The sequence below is a fragment of the Lepidochelys kempii genome, chromosome 2 (assembly GCF_965140285.1).
Source record: "Lepidochelys kempii isolate rLepKem1 chromosome 2, rLepKem1.hap1, whole genome shotgun sequence".
Lineage (NCBI taxonomy): Eukaryota > Metazoa > Chordata > Testudines > Cheloniidae > Lepidochelys > Lepidochelys kempii.
In genome coordinates, this window is record NC_136381.1 from 225537084 (window position 1) to 225553019 (window position 15936).

A 15936-nucleotide genomic window follows, 5' to 3' on the forward strand; every position below is an offset into this window, starting at 1 on the left:
GAAAGGGAAAGAAAAGTTTCAGTCCTTTGAACAGATCCCTTCTGTCTAAGAAAAGGAACCCATAAAGTAAAGAAATAGAAACACTTTGATTCCATCTGCTATGGTCTGCATCAAGAATGAGGATTTCTTCAGGACTCTGTTTTTGGGTTTTTTTTTTTTTATTATTTGGAAATTCTAGTTCCACTTGCTGACACGGAAAACTCAAAATCAGAAAAATCACAGAAAGCTGTGATTTATTTTATCTACAGAAATACTAGAAGAACAAAGAGAATCCAGTCATGACACTTAAAAATGCAACATACATCAACTACTGAATATATTTTGTTGTACAAAAGCAAAAACCAAAAAGACATATCCTACTACAAAGATGAGGTAAGTAAGAACTGGAAATTCAGCTAGAAAATAATCCCTTGTAATGCTTCCAGTAATCTTGCTTTAGATCTTTATAGGATGTTGTGTCAAGACAATAATGTTGGGTGAAAGAGCAGACAGCTCTAAGAAAATGCATTGTAAATCTCAGTTGGAGAGATTAACCTGAACCTGGCTACTACTTGGGCTGCACCTCCAATGGAGCAAACTCTAGTCTGATTATCATAATCTAGTTTGTCTATCAGTACATTTACAGCACTAAACAGTAAAGTACAAGATACATAACAATCTATTTTGGCTTTTTAACTCCAATACAGATACTATATTAAAACATTAAACTTGGAAGATAATTGCTGAACTTCCAAAGCACTTCTCATTTAGCTTGACTAACATGGTCCTGATTGAGACTAAATGGAATGCAGCAAAAAAAGTTCTACATTTAACAGCAACTTCATTAAGGTGGAACTCAGTGGTCTTTTTGGAAAGAAATACATATGAATAATTAGCAAGATTCAGATTATTAATGAACAGTGGTGACAACATTCTACAAATTTGAGTTACAACCACCAAAAAGTTTTCAAAAACTTTCATATAAAGTCTGTTGCTGTTAAAAAAAAAAAAAAAGTAAAGTAAGTTTAGGCTCTATCCCATTTAGCACAGGCAAATGTGAATTGGAAGAGTACTTGAGCCAGCTTACTCAGATTGATAGTAACTCTCCACAGCACCACTGTAGAACATGTATTCATAACATTCTCCCTAAAGAATTTGGTTAGGAAGGTTTCTCTGTACTACTATATCTGTATAGGCCATACAGCCTTTATTATTCCAACAGTTTAAATCCTTCCCTCTTCTCTCTGCATAACAGCTCCCCTATCCCATTATTCCTCTCCCCCAGCTCTATCAAGTTACCTGCCTCCTTCCTCTTTCCTATATAAAATCAATCAAAGGAGGGACAGACTGGTGCAATATGGTACCTCTTTCCTTCTTTTTCTTTCCTCCCTGTCACAATAAGAGAAGACTCCTAAATTCACTCTCAAAACCAGTTCCTCTCGCCCTGACAGCTTCTTTCAGGACCCCCTCCTGGAGGAGGCTACAGCAGCTTGTGGTGCTCCATAGGAAACTCCTTTTGTTGAATGGAGCAAACAGTTCAATTGTGTTACTACTAGGAGTGGTTCTGAAACTCAGAAGTGGGCTCTATAAATAGGGAAACTGGGAATACATTATCAGAATTTAAATTTAATTAAAGCACATGTTGCTGTTCAACTTGCAAGGACCTCTGAAATAGGGAGGTAAATACCATTTAAAAAGTTAACCGTTTAAATGATAAAATGTTGTTTAAATGGTTAACCAATTAAGTGTCTGGGCTCATGCCATCTCCAGGGTGTGTGGCCACTGGGGTTGGCAGGCCAGCTGGCCGGCCGGCCCAGGGTTAATGTTTAAGGCAGGTTAACTGGTAATGCTTACAGGTTAACCTTTTGCATCGTTACTCTGAAATATCTAGTTCAGGGGTATAACTGCATTTAAAGAGGAGTCTACAGTAGTTGACAAAGTATACAAGACAATTTTGGCAGTGCTAAGGTTCTATATAGAAACTTGTAGTTTAGTCTCTTTGACTGACAGGCTAACCTCAAACATTCTTAATGAGTACAGGAGTGGGAGGTGGAGTTTATTAAAGACCTTTTTGGCCATTGGTGAGAAGGGAGGGGAGCCAAAGAAGTTATAAATTCTGCTTCTTCTCCCAGTGTAGGGTTAGCAAGCCATAACCGAGAGTACTACTATGAAACCCCTCTTGAAAATATCCTGCTTACGTACCCGCAGTTTATGCTTTACAATATATTGTAAGCATAGTTTCTCTTGTTTTTGCCACAATCATATCATTCTACTTCACTTTTCTTCATTGAATCTCTTTTCACAAGCACACTAAGTAAATCTGCACCTTGCACCTCTTCACTTTATTGGGAACTCTTATAACTAGTGACCACTAGATCTGGCATTTTTGTCCACTCTTAAACCACACTATTTGGTGCCATGCTCAGCTGATCAGGAGAGAACACTGACACTTCCAAATCCTTTCCGTTTAGTGGGTATTGCTTTTGCTACGTGGTATTGCAAGAAACACATTATTTGGCAGGGGAGGAGAGCCCTGAAGTGTAAATCGGAATAAAAAATGGAGATGTATGAGTTACTCTATATACACTAATAGTTCACATTAGTGTAAATATGTTTTTAGCACGTGTATTAAATATGCATGTGAAAAAGATGTGGGGTTTTGGTGGATAATTTGCTGCAAGTGAGCTCCCAGTGCAATGCTGTGGCCAAAAGGGCTAATGTGATCCTCAGGGGCATAAACAGGGGAATCTTGAGTAGGGATAGAGAGGTTATTTTATCTCTGTATTTGGCACCGGTGCATGTGATGCTGGAATACTGTGTCCAGTTCTACTGTCCACAATTCAAGAAAGATACTGCAAAATTGGAGAAGGTTCAGAGAAGAGCCACAAGAATGATTAAAGAAGTAGAAAACATGCCTTAAAGTAACAGACTCCAGGAGCTCAATCTATTTACCTTAATAAAGAGAAGGTTAAAGGGTGACTTGATTACAGTCTATAATTAGTACCTATGTCAGGAACAATATTTAATAATGGGTTCTTCAATCTAGCAGAGACAGGCATAATCTGACCTAATTGTTGGACAAATTCAGACTGGAAACGAGGCATAAATAACCACTGGAACAATTTACCAAGGTTTGTGGTGTACTCTCCCCCTTAATAACAATTTTTCAATCAAGATTGGGTGTTTTTCTAAAACATATGCTCTAAGAATTATTTTGGGAAAGATCTATGGTCTGTGTTATACAGGAGGTCAAACTAGATGATCATAACGGTCCCTTCTGGGCTTGGAATCTATGAATCTATTAACAAAAATGTAGTCACTGCATATTCAATAACCACATTAAAACATCTGTGTTTTAACATCTTCCTAAAATATCAAAAACAATCAGACTAGACAATTTCTTACAATTCCATTTGATGTTTAAATTAAAGCCAGTTTTTTAATTAAGAGCACAAAAGATTAAACCAGCAAACCTACAAAATGTATATTTATGTTAAAAAATCTTGTGCAAGTTTTTTTAAAAAGGAATTCTATAAAAGAGGTTTCTGAAGATGTCTCTTTCCTGAGACCTTGTATTCCAATTTTTATTCCTCTTTTTCCAAAAATCTAGACAGCCAATTTATGACTCTGTGGGAAAAAGAGGTTTTTATAAAATGGAAGGGTTTCACAATCTTATCTATAGTGTCATGAATCAGCAACTCTATAATTCTGCCTTTTATCATTTACATTAATGCACAGTATAGGACAACACATAGCCTTTCACTTTAGGATAGGTAGATTCAAATATCAAGCCACCAGGAAATATTCTTACCCTACTGTCTACTGTATGTTTGTCCATATCTCAATACCACTACACAAATGGCACGATTAGCAGCCTGCTCAAGAAAAGCCCAAGGTTGGAACAGCAAGAGACATTTGCAGGTCGGGATCAAGGTGTATTAGCTGAAGTATAATAGGTCAACTTGACAAGCAGCTGTCTATACATTGCCTTTCTTTAGCCAGTGTTATGAGTTTCGTTTTCTTAAAACTAGGTTCACCCATCACTTTTAAAAACGTAATAAAGATGAATTGAAAGATTTTTGTTAACTTAGGTCAGAATGGTGAGAAAAGGTACCACTTATCACTGTAAAAAAATGCATAATTTAACAGTCTTATCATACTAATTAAAGTCCAGTACAACTAAATTGCTGGAACCAAAGGTTCGCTGAAAATGAATGTGACATAAATACTTACTGGTTTTTGGTTTCTCATATGAACTAGATGTTTATAATTGGTACTTAGCTGACAGACAACTCCAGAAACTGAAGTTCTTGCTATTTGTCCACACAACAAATACAATACTATGCTGTTCAGATGCCCCTCTGTCAGAGGAACCACCTGCAGAGCTAAAAAAGATAGCTCAGTCACCATTCAGTTCCTTCACCTGGTAGATCAGACTGCCAACATTCACAGCGTTTAAGGTCATAAGGGACCCTTAAATATCTAGGTCTATAGCTGTATATCAGAGGTCTTTAAATTTCATCCAGTTGACACTGTATTGAGCCCTATCAATAAACTGTGTTTGACTAAAGCCTTTCTTGGAGAAAGGCATCCAGAATTGATCTAAAGACATCAAGCACTAGAGAATTCACCACTACCCTTGGTAGTTGGTTCCAATGGTTAATCACCCTCATTGTTAAAAATTTGAGCCTTATTTCCAGGTTGAATTTGTCTGGCTTCAGCTTCCAGCCATTGCTTCTTGTTATACCTTTCTCCACTACATTAAAAAGCCCTTTGGTACCCAGTATTTTGCCCCGTGAAGGTATTTATACACTATATACACAAGTCACCACTCAATCTTAGAATCATAGAATATCAGGGTTGGAAGGGACCTCCTCATCTAGTCCAACCCCCTGCTCAAAGCAGGACCAACCCCCCAATTTTTGCCCCAGATCCCTAAATAGCCCCCTCAAGGATTGAACTCACAACCCTGGGTTTAGCAGGCCAATGCTCAAACTACTGAGCTATCCCTCCCCCAATCTTATTTTTGATAAGCTAAACAGATTGATCCCTTTAAGTCTTCCACTTTAAGGTATTTTCTGCAACCATCAAATCGTTTTTGTGTCTCTTTTCTGCATCCTCTCCAATTTTTGAACATCCTTTTTAAAAAGTGTACACCAGAACTCTATGCAGTATACTAGTATCAGTCTCATCAATGCCATATATGGAGGTAAAAATCACATCCCTATTCTTGCTTACTACTCCCCCATCTATACATCCAAGGATCACATTAGCCCTTTGTACCACAACATCAAGGTCATGTTGAGTTGCTTGTCCATTATGACTCCTAGATCCTTTTCATAGTCAGTGCTTTAGGATACAGTCTCCCATTCTGTGGGCATGGCTTGCATTTCTTGTTCCTCGATGCATAACAATAGTACTGAATTTTGTTATGGGAACACTTGTCCACTCAGAACTGAACTGCGACTGCCAATCCATCTCACTTAGGCCATTTTTTAACCTTCAGATGGTAAACACTTTGAGTCACTAATGACCAGAGTTAAATTCCAACGAGTAGTAAAAGGTGGAGCACCAAGTTCCCTAAACCATCCAATTCCTCCCCCAAATTAGTGTTTTCAAAATAAATTCCTAGTCACCATTAACCAGCAAGAATCAAATTACTTTATGAATTCCAGAAAAATGCTTAGGTTTGCTTTTTTCTCCTTACCAGTAACCACAATTGTACTTATTTAAAACTATAACAGTGTAATACCAGAGGCATAGACAGCTGTAGGCACGGTACACACGATGTGTATCATTGAGAGGGGAGCCCTGGTACAGAAGCTGGCCCCATGGCAGAAGCGTGGAGAAGTAGCCCTGGCTGACCCACTGCCTATTCAGTTTTGGCCCCACAGTCCTTCCATCATGCCGGGGAGCAGGGGGCCAAACTGAGTCACTGGTATTGTGACCTGGTGCATGAGGGTCACAGATCCACTCAGGTTAGGCCCCGCGGCCTGTTGAGTGAGTGCTGTTAAAACCTGACACATGAGGGTCACAGAGCCACTCAGACTCAGGTAGAGGGCCAAACCTAAATGGCACTGCTACCCTCACACACTAGGTCACACCAGTCATTCAATTTTGGCCCAGCAGCACTCACCTTCACTGAAGAGCCATGGGGCAAAACCTGGGTGGGTAGTCAGCACTGCTTCTCAATGTTGCTGCCATAGGCCAGCTCCCGCACCAGGGATTCCCCCACAGAAGCCTGCCCAGCCTCACCCTGCTTCTAGAAGTTCATGTCCCCTTTGCTGAGCCCACAGGACTCGCTCATCAAGAGCCTCAAGACGTACTATAAGTACAGGGAGCTGGAGTGAGCACCTGCATAGGGTAGCTGGCCAGGAGAGGGGCAGTGGAGAGCCCCAAAGTGGAAGAACACTAGGGGGTTCAGTTGTGCAAACCATGTAAAAAATTTCTGGGGGTACTCCTATGTAATACTTTTCATTTTATTATAAGCTTTTAAAAAAATACATATAGCTTTTATCCTATCAAGGAATGCACACAACTGTGCCAACAAATGCTTCATATTCTACAGCTCAGTTATCATGCCATAGAAAATATGTCACCAGCAAGCAAATGGAAAGTGTCAGCTCTGGGCATAAAGGGATGTCAGCATGGAGGTTGAGGCAAGGGAATAATGTCAATATTCTCATAATACCCACTCATTTTTATTTGCATATTCATTGCAGTTTAGTAAAATATAAAGAGCCCATCTTTAAATAGAAAATAATGTAATTGCTTAAGACCAGATAACACTTACTTCAATGGTATACGTCTGGTCATGTTTGATCATTTCTCTACTGCGTAAAGTCCTCATTATAGCAAACTCCGCAGTAGCAGCTGCTCCTCTTTGGTGTGTGGATGTCTCATCACCCTGTGACCGGTCAATATCAGGACCATCTTGTATAGATTCTTCATCTTTGGTGTTTGATGCCTTTTTCTTTTTTTTCTGCTTCTTGGATGCACTCTGCCCATCAGATTGTGCTTTCCGTTGCCTAAACTGGGCAAGCTGCACATAAGAGAAAATCCTGTTAAGGTGAAAGTTGTCTTCTTTATTACTAATGACACCAATTATGAGAGCTTATGGACCGTTCTACATAAATCTTCTGACTAATCTCTGTAGAAAACAAAGCTGAGGTTAATGCTGCATATTCCAAATACCCTTCAAAACAATTTAATATAAGCATGAAAATAATGTTTAAAATGTACAATATATAAGCAGCATAATGATAATTTAATATAGGTCTTGCAGGTTTCATAACAATAAGTATGTACTTATTGGACAGCTATCTAGAAATCAAAAGATTCAAAGTTAAACATAAAGCACAAAGGTGATAAAATAATCTTTGATCTCATTTTCTTAGGGAAACTTAAATTTCTCTAATTTTATAATAATTACCTTACACACCAACAAGACTATGAAACTCATTTTATCTGCTTTGAAATAAAACCAGAAGAGCAACCCTTTCTCATACCAAATATGTATCACTGCACTCTTCAGAAAAAACAACTTTTAGAAATCAAGAAAACCAGCCCAAGCTACAAACAAAACATAGAAGTAAAATACATCTTTAGAAAATCGTTTAACAAAAGAAAGACAACAAACAAATTACAAGATACTCTACCTTGTAGCAAAACATGATGATGAATAAAAAGTCGCAGGTGATCCAGACACAGCACAGTTGAAAAACCAATTAGTACGTAAGCTATCCAAATACTCTAAGACACTGCCTTTTACAGAGCTTATCACTTTTAATCAGATGTAACAGTTTACATGTGAAAATCCATTTAGAATATATTTTTCTTAACTGGAACAGAATTTCTGTTCAAGAAAGAAAAATAATAATTATGTTTTTTACAAATGTAAAGACAAAATTAAACTGACATTAACAAAGTGTTATCCATCACCAGGTTTTATGCTCCCACCTCAAAAAGTCCAACATTAATGATTGCTGCAAACCATATTACTTTATTAAGCACGTACACTTACAAACACAACAACATTTAAATATAGCCCTAGACTTTCATATCTATTTTACGTCCATTAATACCGATCTTTTTGATAAACCCACTGTCAACTTGGAAAAAAAAAGTTTCTATCAAATAATACAAGAATATTGGAATTTTTGCTCATGATATTCACCAATCCAGAGAGCCAGGCTTCCATTCAAACTCTTTGTCAATGCTCAAGGGGATCAATCAGGATTTCCAATTTGGCAAAGATCTCCCCTTCCCAATCTCTGTTCTGTCACAATGCAAGCTGTCACTTTTGTGTTTTCTAATTGTCATTAAACCTCAAGATAGCTGAGAAAGCCATAAATTAAACATAGATGCTACTTGCAAATCAACTATGATTTCTTCCATAGCTAATACTTTTGTCTCACTGCAATAAAAGATGTTCTTATTTTCCCAACAGGATTCTGCAGCCTCAGGACAGCTGACAATGTGGAATATAGCTTCTGCTCTGCTCAGAAGGACCTTGAGATTTGCTGAGCAAAAAATGCTCACCTACGTATTTAGCATTTATTTCCGCTCTCTCTTCATTACATCCTTAACTAATTTAAATATTTAACAAGGCTTTTTCTATTTTTAAAATAAATAAAACTTTTTAATATTTCAGAACATTTGCCAGAGAATAAGTATTTTACACCAGGGAGAGAGAAGAGATTCCCCACCACCACGTAGAGGTAAGGAATAGGATACATCATAGACTTATCTTCTTAACAGAGGGAAGAGTGAGGATACTAATTTGCTAGCTCTTCACGATACCAATACATGTTCTGAGGGCTTGTCCATACAGTGCAGTAAATTGCACCAAAGGGGTGTGATTTGTAAAGCATTCTAACTGGCCCGTGTCAGGGTGGATTTGATTTAAATCAATTTGATTTAAATCATGATTTAAATCACTAGTCAGGAAGACTCAATTTAATCACGGATTTCTACATAAAAAGTGCATTCTTGTTGGTTGTTATAACCTTAATACATATTCTTCACAACTCAGATACAGATGTAGGTTTCATTTTTAGAAGGTACACACTATACATTTTTAAGTGATTTATTTTGAAAACTTTTCAAGTTAGTTTTACAACTATATCAGAAAATGAATGATTGTTTGGTTATTTCATTTACCAAAGGTAATTGAAGCAGATATTTATGAAGTCATTGGGAGGTGAACTATCTCCAGTTCAACAGGTTAATCATTAATATTTGGAGGATTTTCTTGCCATGCTGTATTTGGAGAAGATCACCACCAGACAGACATTTAAATTATTTTATTTATAAAACGACAATGTTATGTATTCTGGATTTTTTTCTTCAACAGCAAACATATTTTAACAAAACAAGCATATGAATTTTCGAATTTAGTTAAACATTCAAGTTTTTTTAAAATCAGGTTTGTTTTTGTTAAAATTGTTTTAACTAAAATAGTTAAATGAAATATTTAAAAAAAACAAAACAAAAATTAAAATCGACCGTGTCAGCCAGGTCAACATGAGAAACTTAAAATATTGGCTTCTGTGGCTAACTCAGTCGTTTTCACCTTCATTTTCCTGTTTGTTCATAATCTTGGGGTGGGGGGAACAAAACAAAACAAAAAACCAAGCTTTCCTGCTTTTTCAGGTTCCAAACGATTTCTCAGTTTGGAATGAATTAGTCCAAAGTTAGAAAATATTCTCTCTTCACTGGCAGACGAAGTTCCTGCTGTTAAAAGTGAGAGTATCACTTCAACAGTCTCTGAATCCAAGTGCTTAAGTGACTTCCACCAGTTCACTGGTGTGATTTTCTTTAAAACATCATCAGCAAACATATGTTTCTTGAATGGTTCACCCTTAGCTCTGAAGTTTATTATAGTTGGCATTATGGAGGGATGACTGCTGGATGTCCATGTCATAGCCAACTCCTCTTCTTCAGCAGTTAAGGTTTGACCCTGGTACCGAGTATTGAGAATATTCGCAGGAAAATGAGCTGGAGATAGTGCTTGTCCCATTAATTTTTTTAATGCTTGTAATTTAACTCTGTCATTGCATATTTCTCTTTTTAAGATCTCACTCAGTTCCTTCCAACAGTATCAGCAATAAAACAGCTATTTCCCTGCATTTTGTTCAAGGCTACAGAAATAGGCTTCAGGGTACTCAGCATGTGTTCAACATTTCTCTTAAGCCCAATGTTGAGAACTTTGGCTGTGACAATGCCATCTATTTTTTCACAATTTTGTTCACAAACTGTCATCAGATTAGGCCAGTTCTTGATACAGTGCTCAAAACAGTCCACTACTGAGTTCCATCACATGTCTTGTGGGAGAGTTAGCTTGGTTCCTCCCACTTTTTTCAGAGCAGCTGCTGCAAAAGTGGTTGTTACGGAAGTATTTTAATTTTTAGCCACCTGGGCCCATGTAGACCCTGCTGGCGAGCTCTAAAAGGCAACTAGTTTGCATTAACATAGTCCCGTTTGAGACTGTATGTTACCTCAACAAAACAACTAGCTAAGTCATTCTTGTCATAAGTAAAACCCAGAGTATTTTCTAAATGAGACAACTGGTGCAAGCTGGTGGGTGTGGCCTTCAGAAGTAAGTATTGAGAAATTTTTAAGCCCTGGTCTACACTAGGACTTTAGGTCGAATTTAGCAACGTTAAATCGATTTAAACCTGCACCCGTCCACACAGTGAAGCCCTTTATTTCGACTTAAAGGGCTCTTAAAATCGATTTCCTTACTCCACCCCTGACAAGTGGATTAGCGCTTAAATCGACGTTCCCAGCTCGAATTTGGGGTACTGTGGACACAATTCGATGGTATTGGCCTCCGGGAGCTATCCCAGAGTGCTCCATTCTGACCGCTCTGGACAGCACTCTCAACTCAGATGCACTGGCCAGGTAGACAGGAAAAGAACCGCGAACTTTTGAATCTCATTTCCTGTTTGGCCAGCGTGGCAAGCTGCAGGTGACCATGCAGAGCTCATCAGCACAGGTGACCATGATGGAGTCCCAGAATCGCAAAAGAGCTCCAGCATGGACCGAACGGGAGGTACGGGATCTGATCGCTGTTTGGGGAGAGGAATCCGTGCTATCAGAACTCCGTTCCAGTTTTCGAAATGCCAAAACCTTTGTGAAAATCTCCCAGGGCATGAAGGACAGAGGCCATAACAGGGACCCGAAGCAGTGCCGCGTGAAACTGAAGGAGCTGAGGCAAGCCTACCAGAAAACCAGAGAGGCGAACAGCCGCTCTGGGTCAGAGCCCCAAACATGCCGCTTCTATGATGAGCTGCATGCCATTTTAGGGGGTTCAGCCACCACTACCCCAGCCGTGTTGTTTGACTCCTTCAATGGAGATGGAGGCAATACGGAAGCAGGTTTTGGGGACGAAGAAGATGATGAGGAGGAGGTTGTAGATAGCTCACAGCAAGCAAGCGGAGAAACCGGTTTTCCCGACAGCCAGGAACTGTTTCTCACCCTAGACCTGGAGCCAGTACCCCCCGAACCCACCCAAGGCTGCCTCCTGGACCCAGTGAGTGTACCTTTTAAAATGCTATACATGGTTTAAAAGCAAGCATGTGAAAGGATTACTTTGCCCTGGCATTTGCGGTTCTCCTAGATGTAGTCCTAAAGCCTTTGCAAAAGGTTTCTGGGGAGGGCAGCCTTATTTCGTCCTTCATGGTAGGACACTTTATCACTCCAGGCCAGTAACACATACTCGGGAATCACTGTAGAACAAAGCATTGCAGTGTATGTTTGCTGGCATTCAACCAAAATCCGTTCTTTCTCTCTCTGTGTTATCCTCAGGAGAGTGAGATATAATTCATGGTCACCTGGTTGAAATAGGGTGCTTTTCTTCAGGGACACTCAGTATAGCCCATTCCTGCTGGGCTGTTTGCCTGTGGCTGAACAGAAATGTTCCCCGCTGTTAGCCACAGGGAGGGGGGGGAAGGTTGAGGGGGTAGTCACGCGGTGGGAGGAGGCAAAATGCGACCTTGTAACGAAAGCGCATGTGCTATGTATGTAATGTTAACAGCAAGGTTTACCCTGAAAGAGTGTAGCGACTGTTTTATAAAATGTGTCTTTTTAAATACCGCTGTCCCTTTTTTTTTCTCCACCAGCTGCATGTGTTTCAATGATCACAGGATCTTCTCCTTCCCAGAAGCTAGTGAAGCTTAGAAAGAAAAAAAAACGCACTCGCGATGAAATGTTCTCCGAGCTCATGCTGTCCTCCCACACTGACAGAGCACAGACGAATGCGTGGAGGCAAATAATGACAGAGTGCAGGAAAGCACAAAATGACGGGGAGGAGAGGTGGAGGGCTGAAGAGAGTAAGTGGCGGGCTGAAGAGAGTAAGTGGCGGGCTGAAGAGAGGGCTGAAGCTCAAATGTGGCGGCAGCGTGATGAGAGGAGGCAGGATTCAATGCTGAGGCTGCTGCAGGACCAAACCAGAATGCTCCAGTGTATGGTTGAGCTGCTGCTGCCCCTCTGTAACCAACCGCCCTCCTCCCCAATTCCATAGCCTCCACCCCCAGACGCCCAAGAACGCGGTGGGGGGGCCTCCGGCCAACCAGCCACTCCACAACAGAGGATTGCCCCAAAAAAAGAAGGCTGTCATTCAATAAATTTTAAAGTTGTAAACTTTTAAAGTGCTGTGCTTAAAGTGCTGTGTGGCATTTTCCTTCCCTCCTCCACCACCCCTCCTGGGATACCTTGGTAGTCATCTCCCTATTTGTGTGATGAATGAATAACGAATGCATGACTGTGAAGCAGCAATGACTTTATTGCCTCTGCAAGCGGTGATTAAAGGGAGGAGGGGAGGGTGGTTAGCTTACAGGGAAGTAGAGTGAACCAAGGGGCGGGGGGTTTCATCAAGGAGAAACAAACAGAACTTTCACACTGTAGCCTGGCCAGTCATGAAACTGGTTTTCAAAGCTTCTCTGATGCGTACCGCGCCCTCCTGAGCTCTTCTAACCGCCCTGGTGTCTGGCTGCGCGTAACCAGCAGCTAGGCGATTTGCCTCAACCTCCCACCCCGCCATAAACGTCTCCCCCTTACTCTCACAGATATTGTGGAGCACACAGCAAGCAGTAATAACAGTGGGAATATTGGTTTCGCTGAGGTCTAAGCGAGTCAGTAAACTGCGCCAGCGCGCCTTTAAACGTCCAAATGCACATTCTACCACCATTCTGCACTTGCTCAGCCTGTAGTTGAACAGCTCCTGACCACTGTCCAGGCTGCCTGTGTACGGCTTCATGAGCCATGGCATTAAGGGGTAGGCTGGGTCCCCAAGGATACATATAGGCATTTCAACATCCCCAACAGTTATTTTCTGGTCTGGGAAGAAAGTCCCTTCCTGCAGCTTTTGAAACAGACCAGAGTTCCTGAAGATGCGAGCGTCATGCACCTTTCCCGGCCATCCCACGTTGATGTTGGTGAAACGTCCCTTGTGATCCACCAGAGCTTGCAGCACTATCGAAAAGTACCCCTTGCGGTTTATGTACTCGCCGGCTTGGTGCTCTGGTGCCAAGATAGGGATATGGGTTCCGTCTATAGCCCCACCACAGTTAGGGAATCCCATTGCAGCAAAGCCATCCACTATGACCTGCACATTTCCCAGGGTCACTACCCTTGATATCAGCAGATCTTTGATTGCGTGAGCTACTTGCATCACAGCAGCCCCCACAGTAGATTTGCCCACTCCAAATTGATTCCCAACTGACCGGTAGCTGTCTGGCGTTGCAAGCTTCCACAGGGCTATCGCCACTCGCTTCTCAACTGTGAGGGCTGCTCTCATCCTGGTATTCATGCGCTTCAGGGCAGGGGAAAGCAAGTCACAAAGTTCCATGAAAGTGCCCTTACGCATGCGAAAGTTTCGCAGCCACTGGGAATCGTCCCAGACCTGCAACACTATGCGGTCCCACCAGTCTGTGCTTGTTTCCCGAGCCCAGAATCGGCGTTCCACAGCATGAACCTGCCCCATTAGCACCATGATGCATGCATTGGCAGGGCCCATGCTTTCAGAGAAATCTGTGTCCATGTCCTGATCACTCACGGGACGGCGCTGACGTCGCCTCCTCGCCTGGTATCGCGTTGCCATGTTCTGGTGCTGCATATACTGCTGGATAATGCGTGTGGTGGTTGATGTGCTCCTAATTGCCAAAATGAGCTCAGCGGCCTCCATGCCTGCCTTGGTATGGCGTCCGCACAGAAAGAAGGCGCGGAACGATTGTCTGCCGTTGCTCTGACGGAGGGAGGGGCGACTGACGACACGGCTTACAGGGTTGGCTTCAGGGAGCTAAAATCAACAAAGGGTGTGCCTGTACATCAAGGAGTATTTCAGGCAGGACTGCACGGAGGGTTCCAATAAGAAATGGTGCACCAAAGTTATCGTTGTTATTGGAACAAGGAGGTTAGCCTGGCCTCTGATTGATACATGGCTAGATTAACCTCGCTGCGCCTTCTCTGTGACTGACTGCAGTGTGATCTAGACAGGGGAGGAGGAAAATGAGTACAAAACAAATCTGGTCTATTTCTTGCTCTGACCCACTCCATCTATCCTTTACATCTTTGGCTGGCAGCAGACAAAAAAGGCGCGAAATGATTGTCTGCCCTTGCTTTCACGGGGGGAGGGAGGGTGGGAACGGGGTCCTGACGATATGTACCCAGAACCACCCGCGACAATGTTTTAGCCCCATCAGGCATTGGGATATCAACCCAGAATTCCAATGGGCAGCGGAGACTGCAGGAACTGTGGGATAGCTACCCACAGTGCAACGCTCCGGAAGTCGACGCTTGCCTCGGTACTGTGGAAGCGCTCTGCCGAGTTAATGCACTTAATGCACTTAGAGCATTTTCTGTGGGGACACACACACTCGAATATATAAAACCGATTTCAAAAAAACCGACTTCTATAAATTCGACCTAATTTCGTAGTGTAGACATACCCTAAGAGAGGTAGACTGTGTCAGAGATCAAGCATTCTCTTCCCAAACTTGATCACATATTTTTATGTTACCTGAAGCCAGCTTGCAACCTTAACATTGTCTCTGCAGCTAAAGTTGCTGCAAGAAAACATAACTGTGAGCTTTCTGGAACACATATACTGGTTCTAAAGTATCCCATCAACTCTATGGTGGATGAAACCTTATGTAATAGATAAAAGGTAATGCAGCTTCTTCCAGTGCAACTTTATATTTTTTATTTGCCTACAAAATTAGATAAATAGCTCCAACAAGAACAACTGAAGGATTCTAATCCCCTCGAGTACGGACTGTCTGGGTGATGCATCTAGTTACATTATATTCCTCTCTTTTTAAAACTAAGCTACCAATTTTTATCAATGAGGAATTATCAGATAAAACCCTAGCAATTTTGATTAAAGATATTATACAATTGACTGAACTTTCTTTTAAAGAAGACTAAATATGGGCATGTATAAATGTATGTACCTAATCTGGACATTCAAATAATGATTGCACCTTATTTTCACAAGAACGTCCACTCGGTACATAATTGGGCATTTGTATTCTGAAAGGGACAGATTTTCATACACATCTGGTATTAGCATGCACCAACTGCATGTACATATCTTAGAAATTTTTACCCTAAAATTTGCACAGTCAAATAATAAAATTATGATTTCAAATTCAGAAATTTAATCAAAATTCAAAAGAGCAAATAGAAAATTGTGTTTCTTTATTTTAAAACCCCAATTTGGATTAGAGGTGAAATGCACTATATGCAATCCTCAAAAATACTTCTGCTGCTCATGAAGAAAGGAGAACCTAAAATACAGACTTCCTTCCAAAGACAGGGCTCTAGAATTAAGATATACGGTCAGGGCTTGAAAAAAAATTAAACACACACACACCTACCTTCAGTGACAAATTGGAAGAATTCCATAGCAATCATTTTAGGCAAGGCCAACAAATTCTAAAAAAATTAAGATTT

The 15936-nt window shown here is 40.9% G+C and overlaps 1 protein-coding gene across 13 annotated transcripts in view; it reads right to left on the reverse strand.

The window, feature by feature from the left end:
* The window catches only part of AKAP9 (A-kinase anchoring protein 9), a 209556-nt gene that overhangs the window by 156582 nt on the left and 37038 nt on the right, over positions 1-15936 (reverse strand). For 11 of the 13 annotated variants that reach the window (XM_073333990.2, XM_073333987.2, XM_073333989.2 and 8 more), the window contains exon 2: positions 6773-7021. The exons of the other annotated variants lie outside the window; for them this stretch is intronic. In XM_073333990.2, coding sequence (XP_073190091.2) covers positions 6773-7021 — 249 coding nt within the window. The remainder of the gene's footprint in view (positions 1-6772; positions 7022-15936) is intronic. 13 annotated transcript variants of the gene reach the window in all.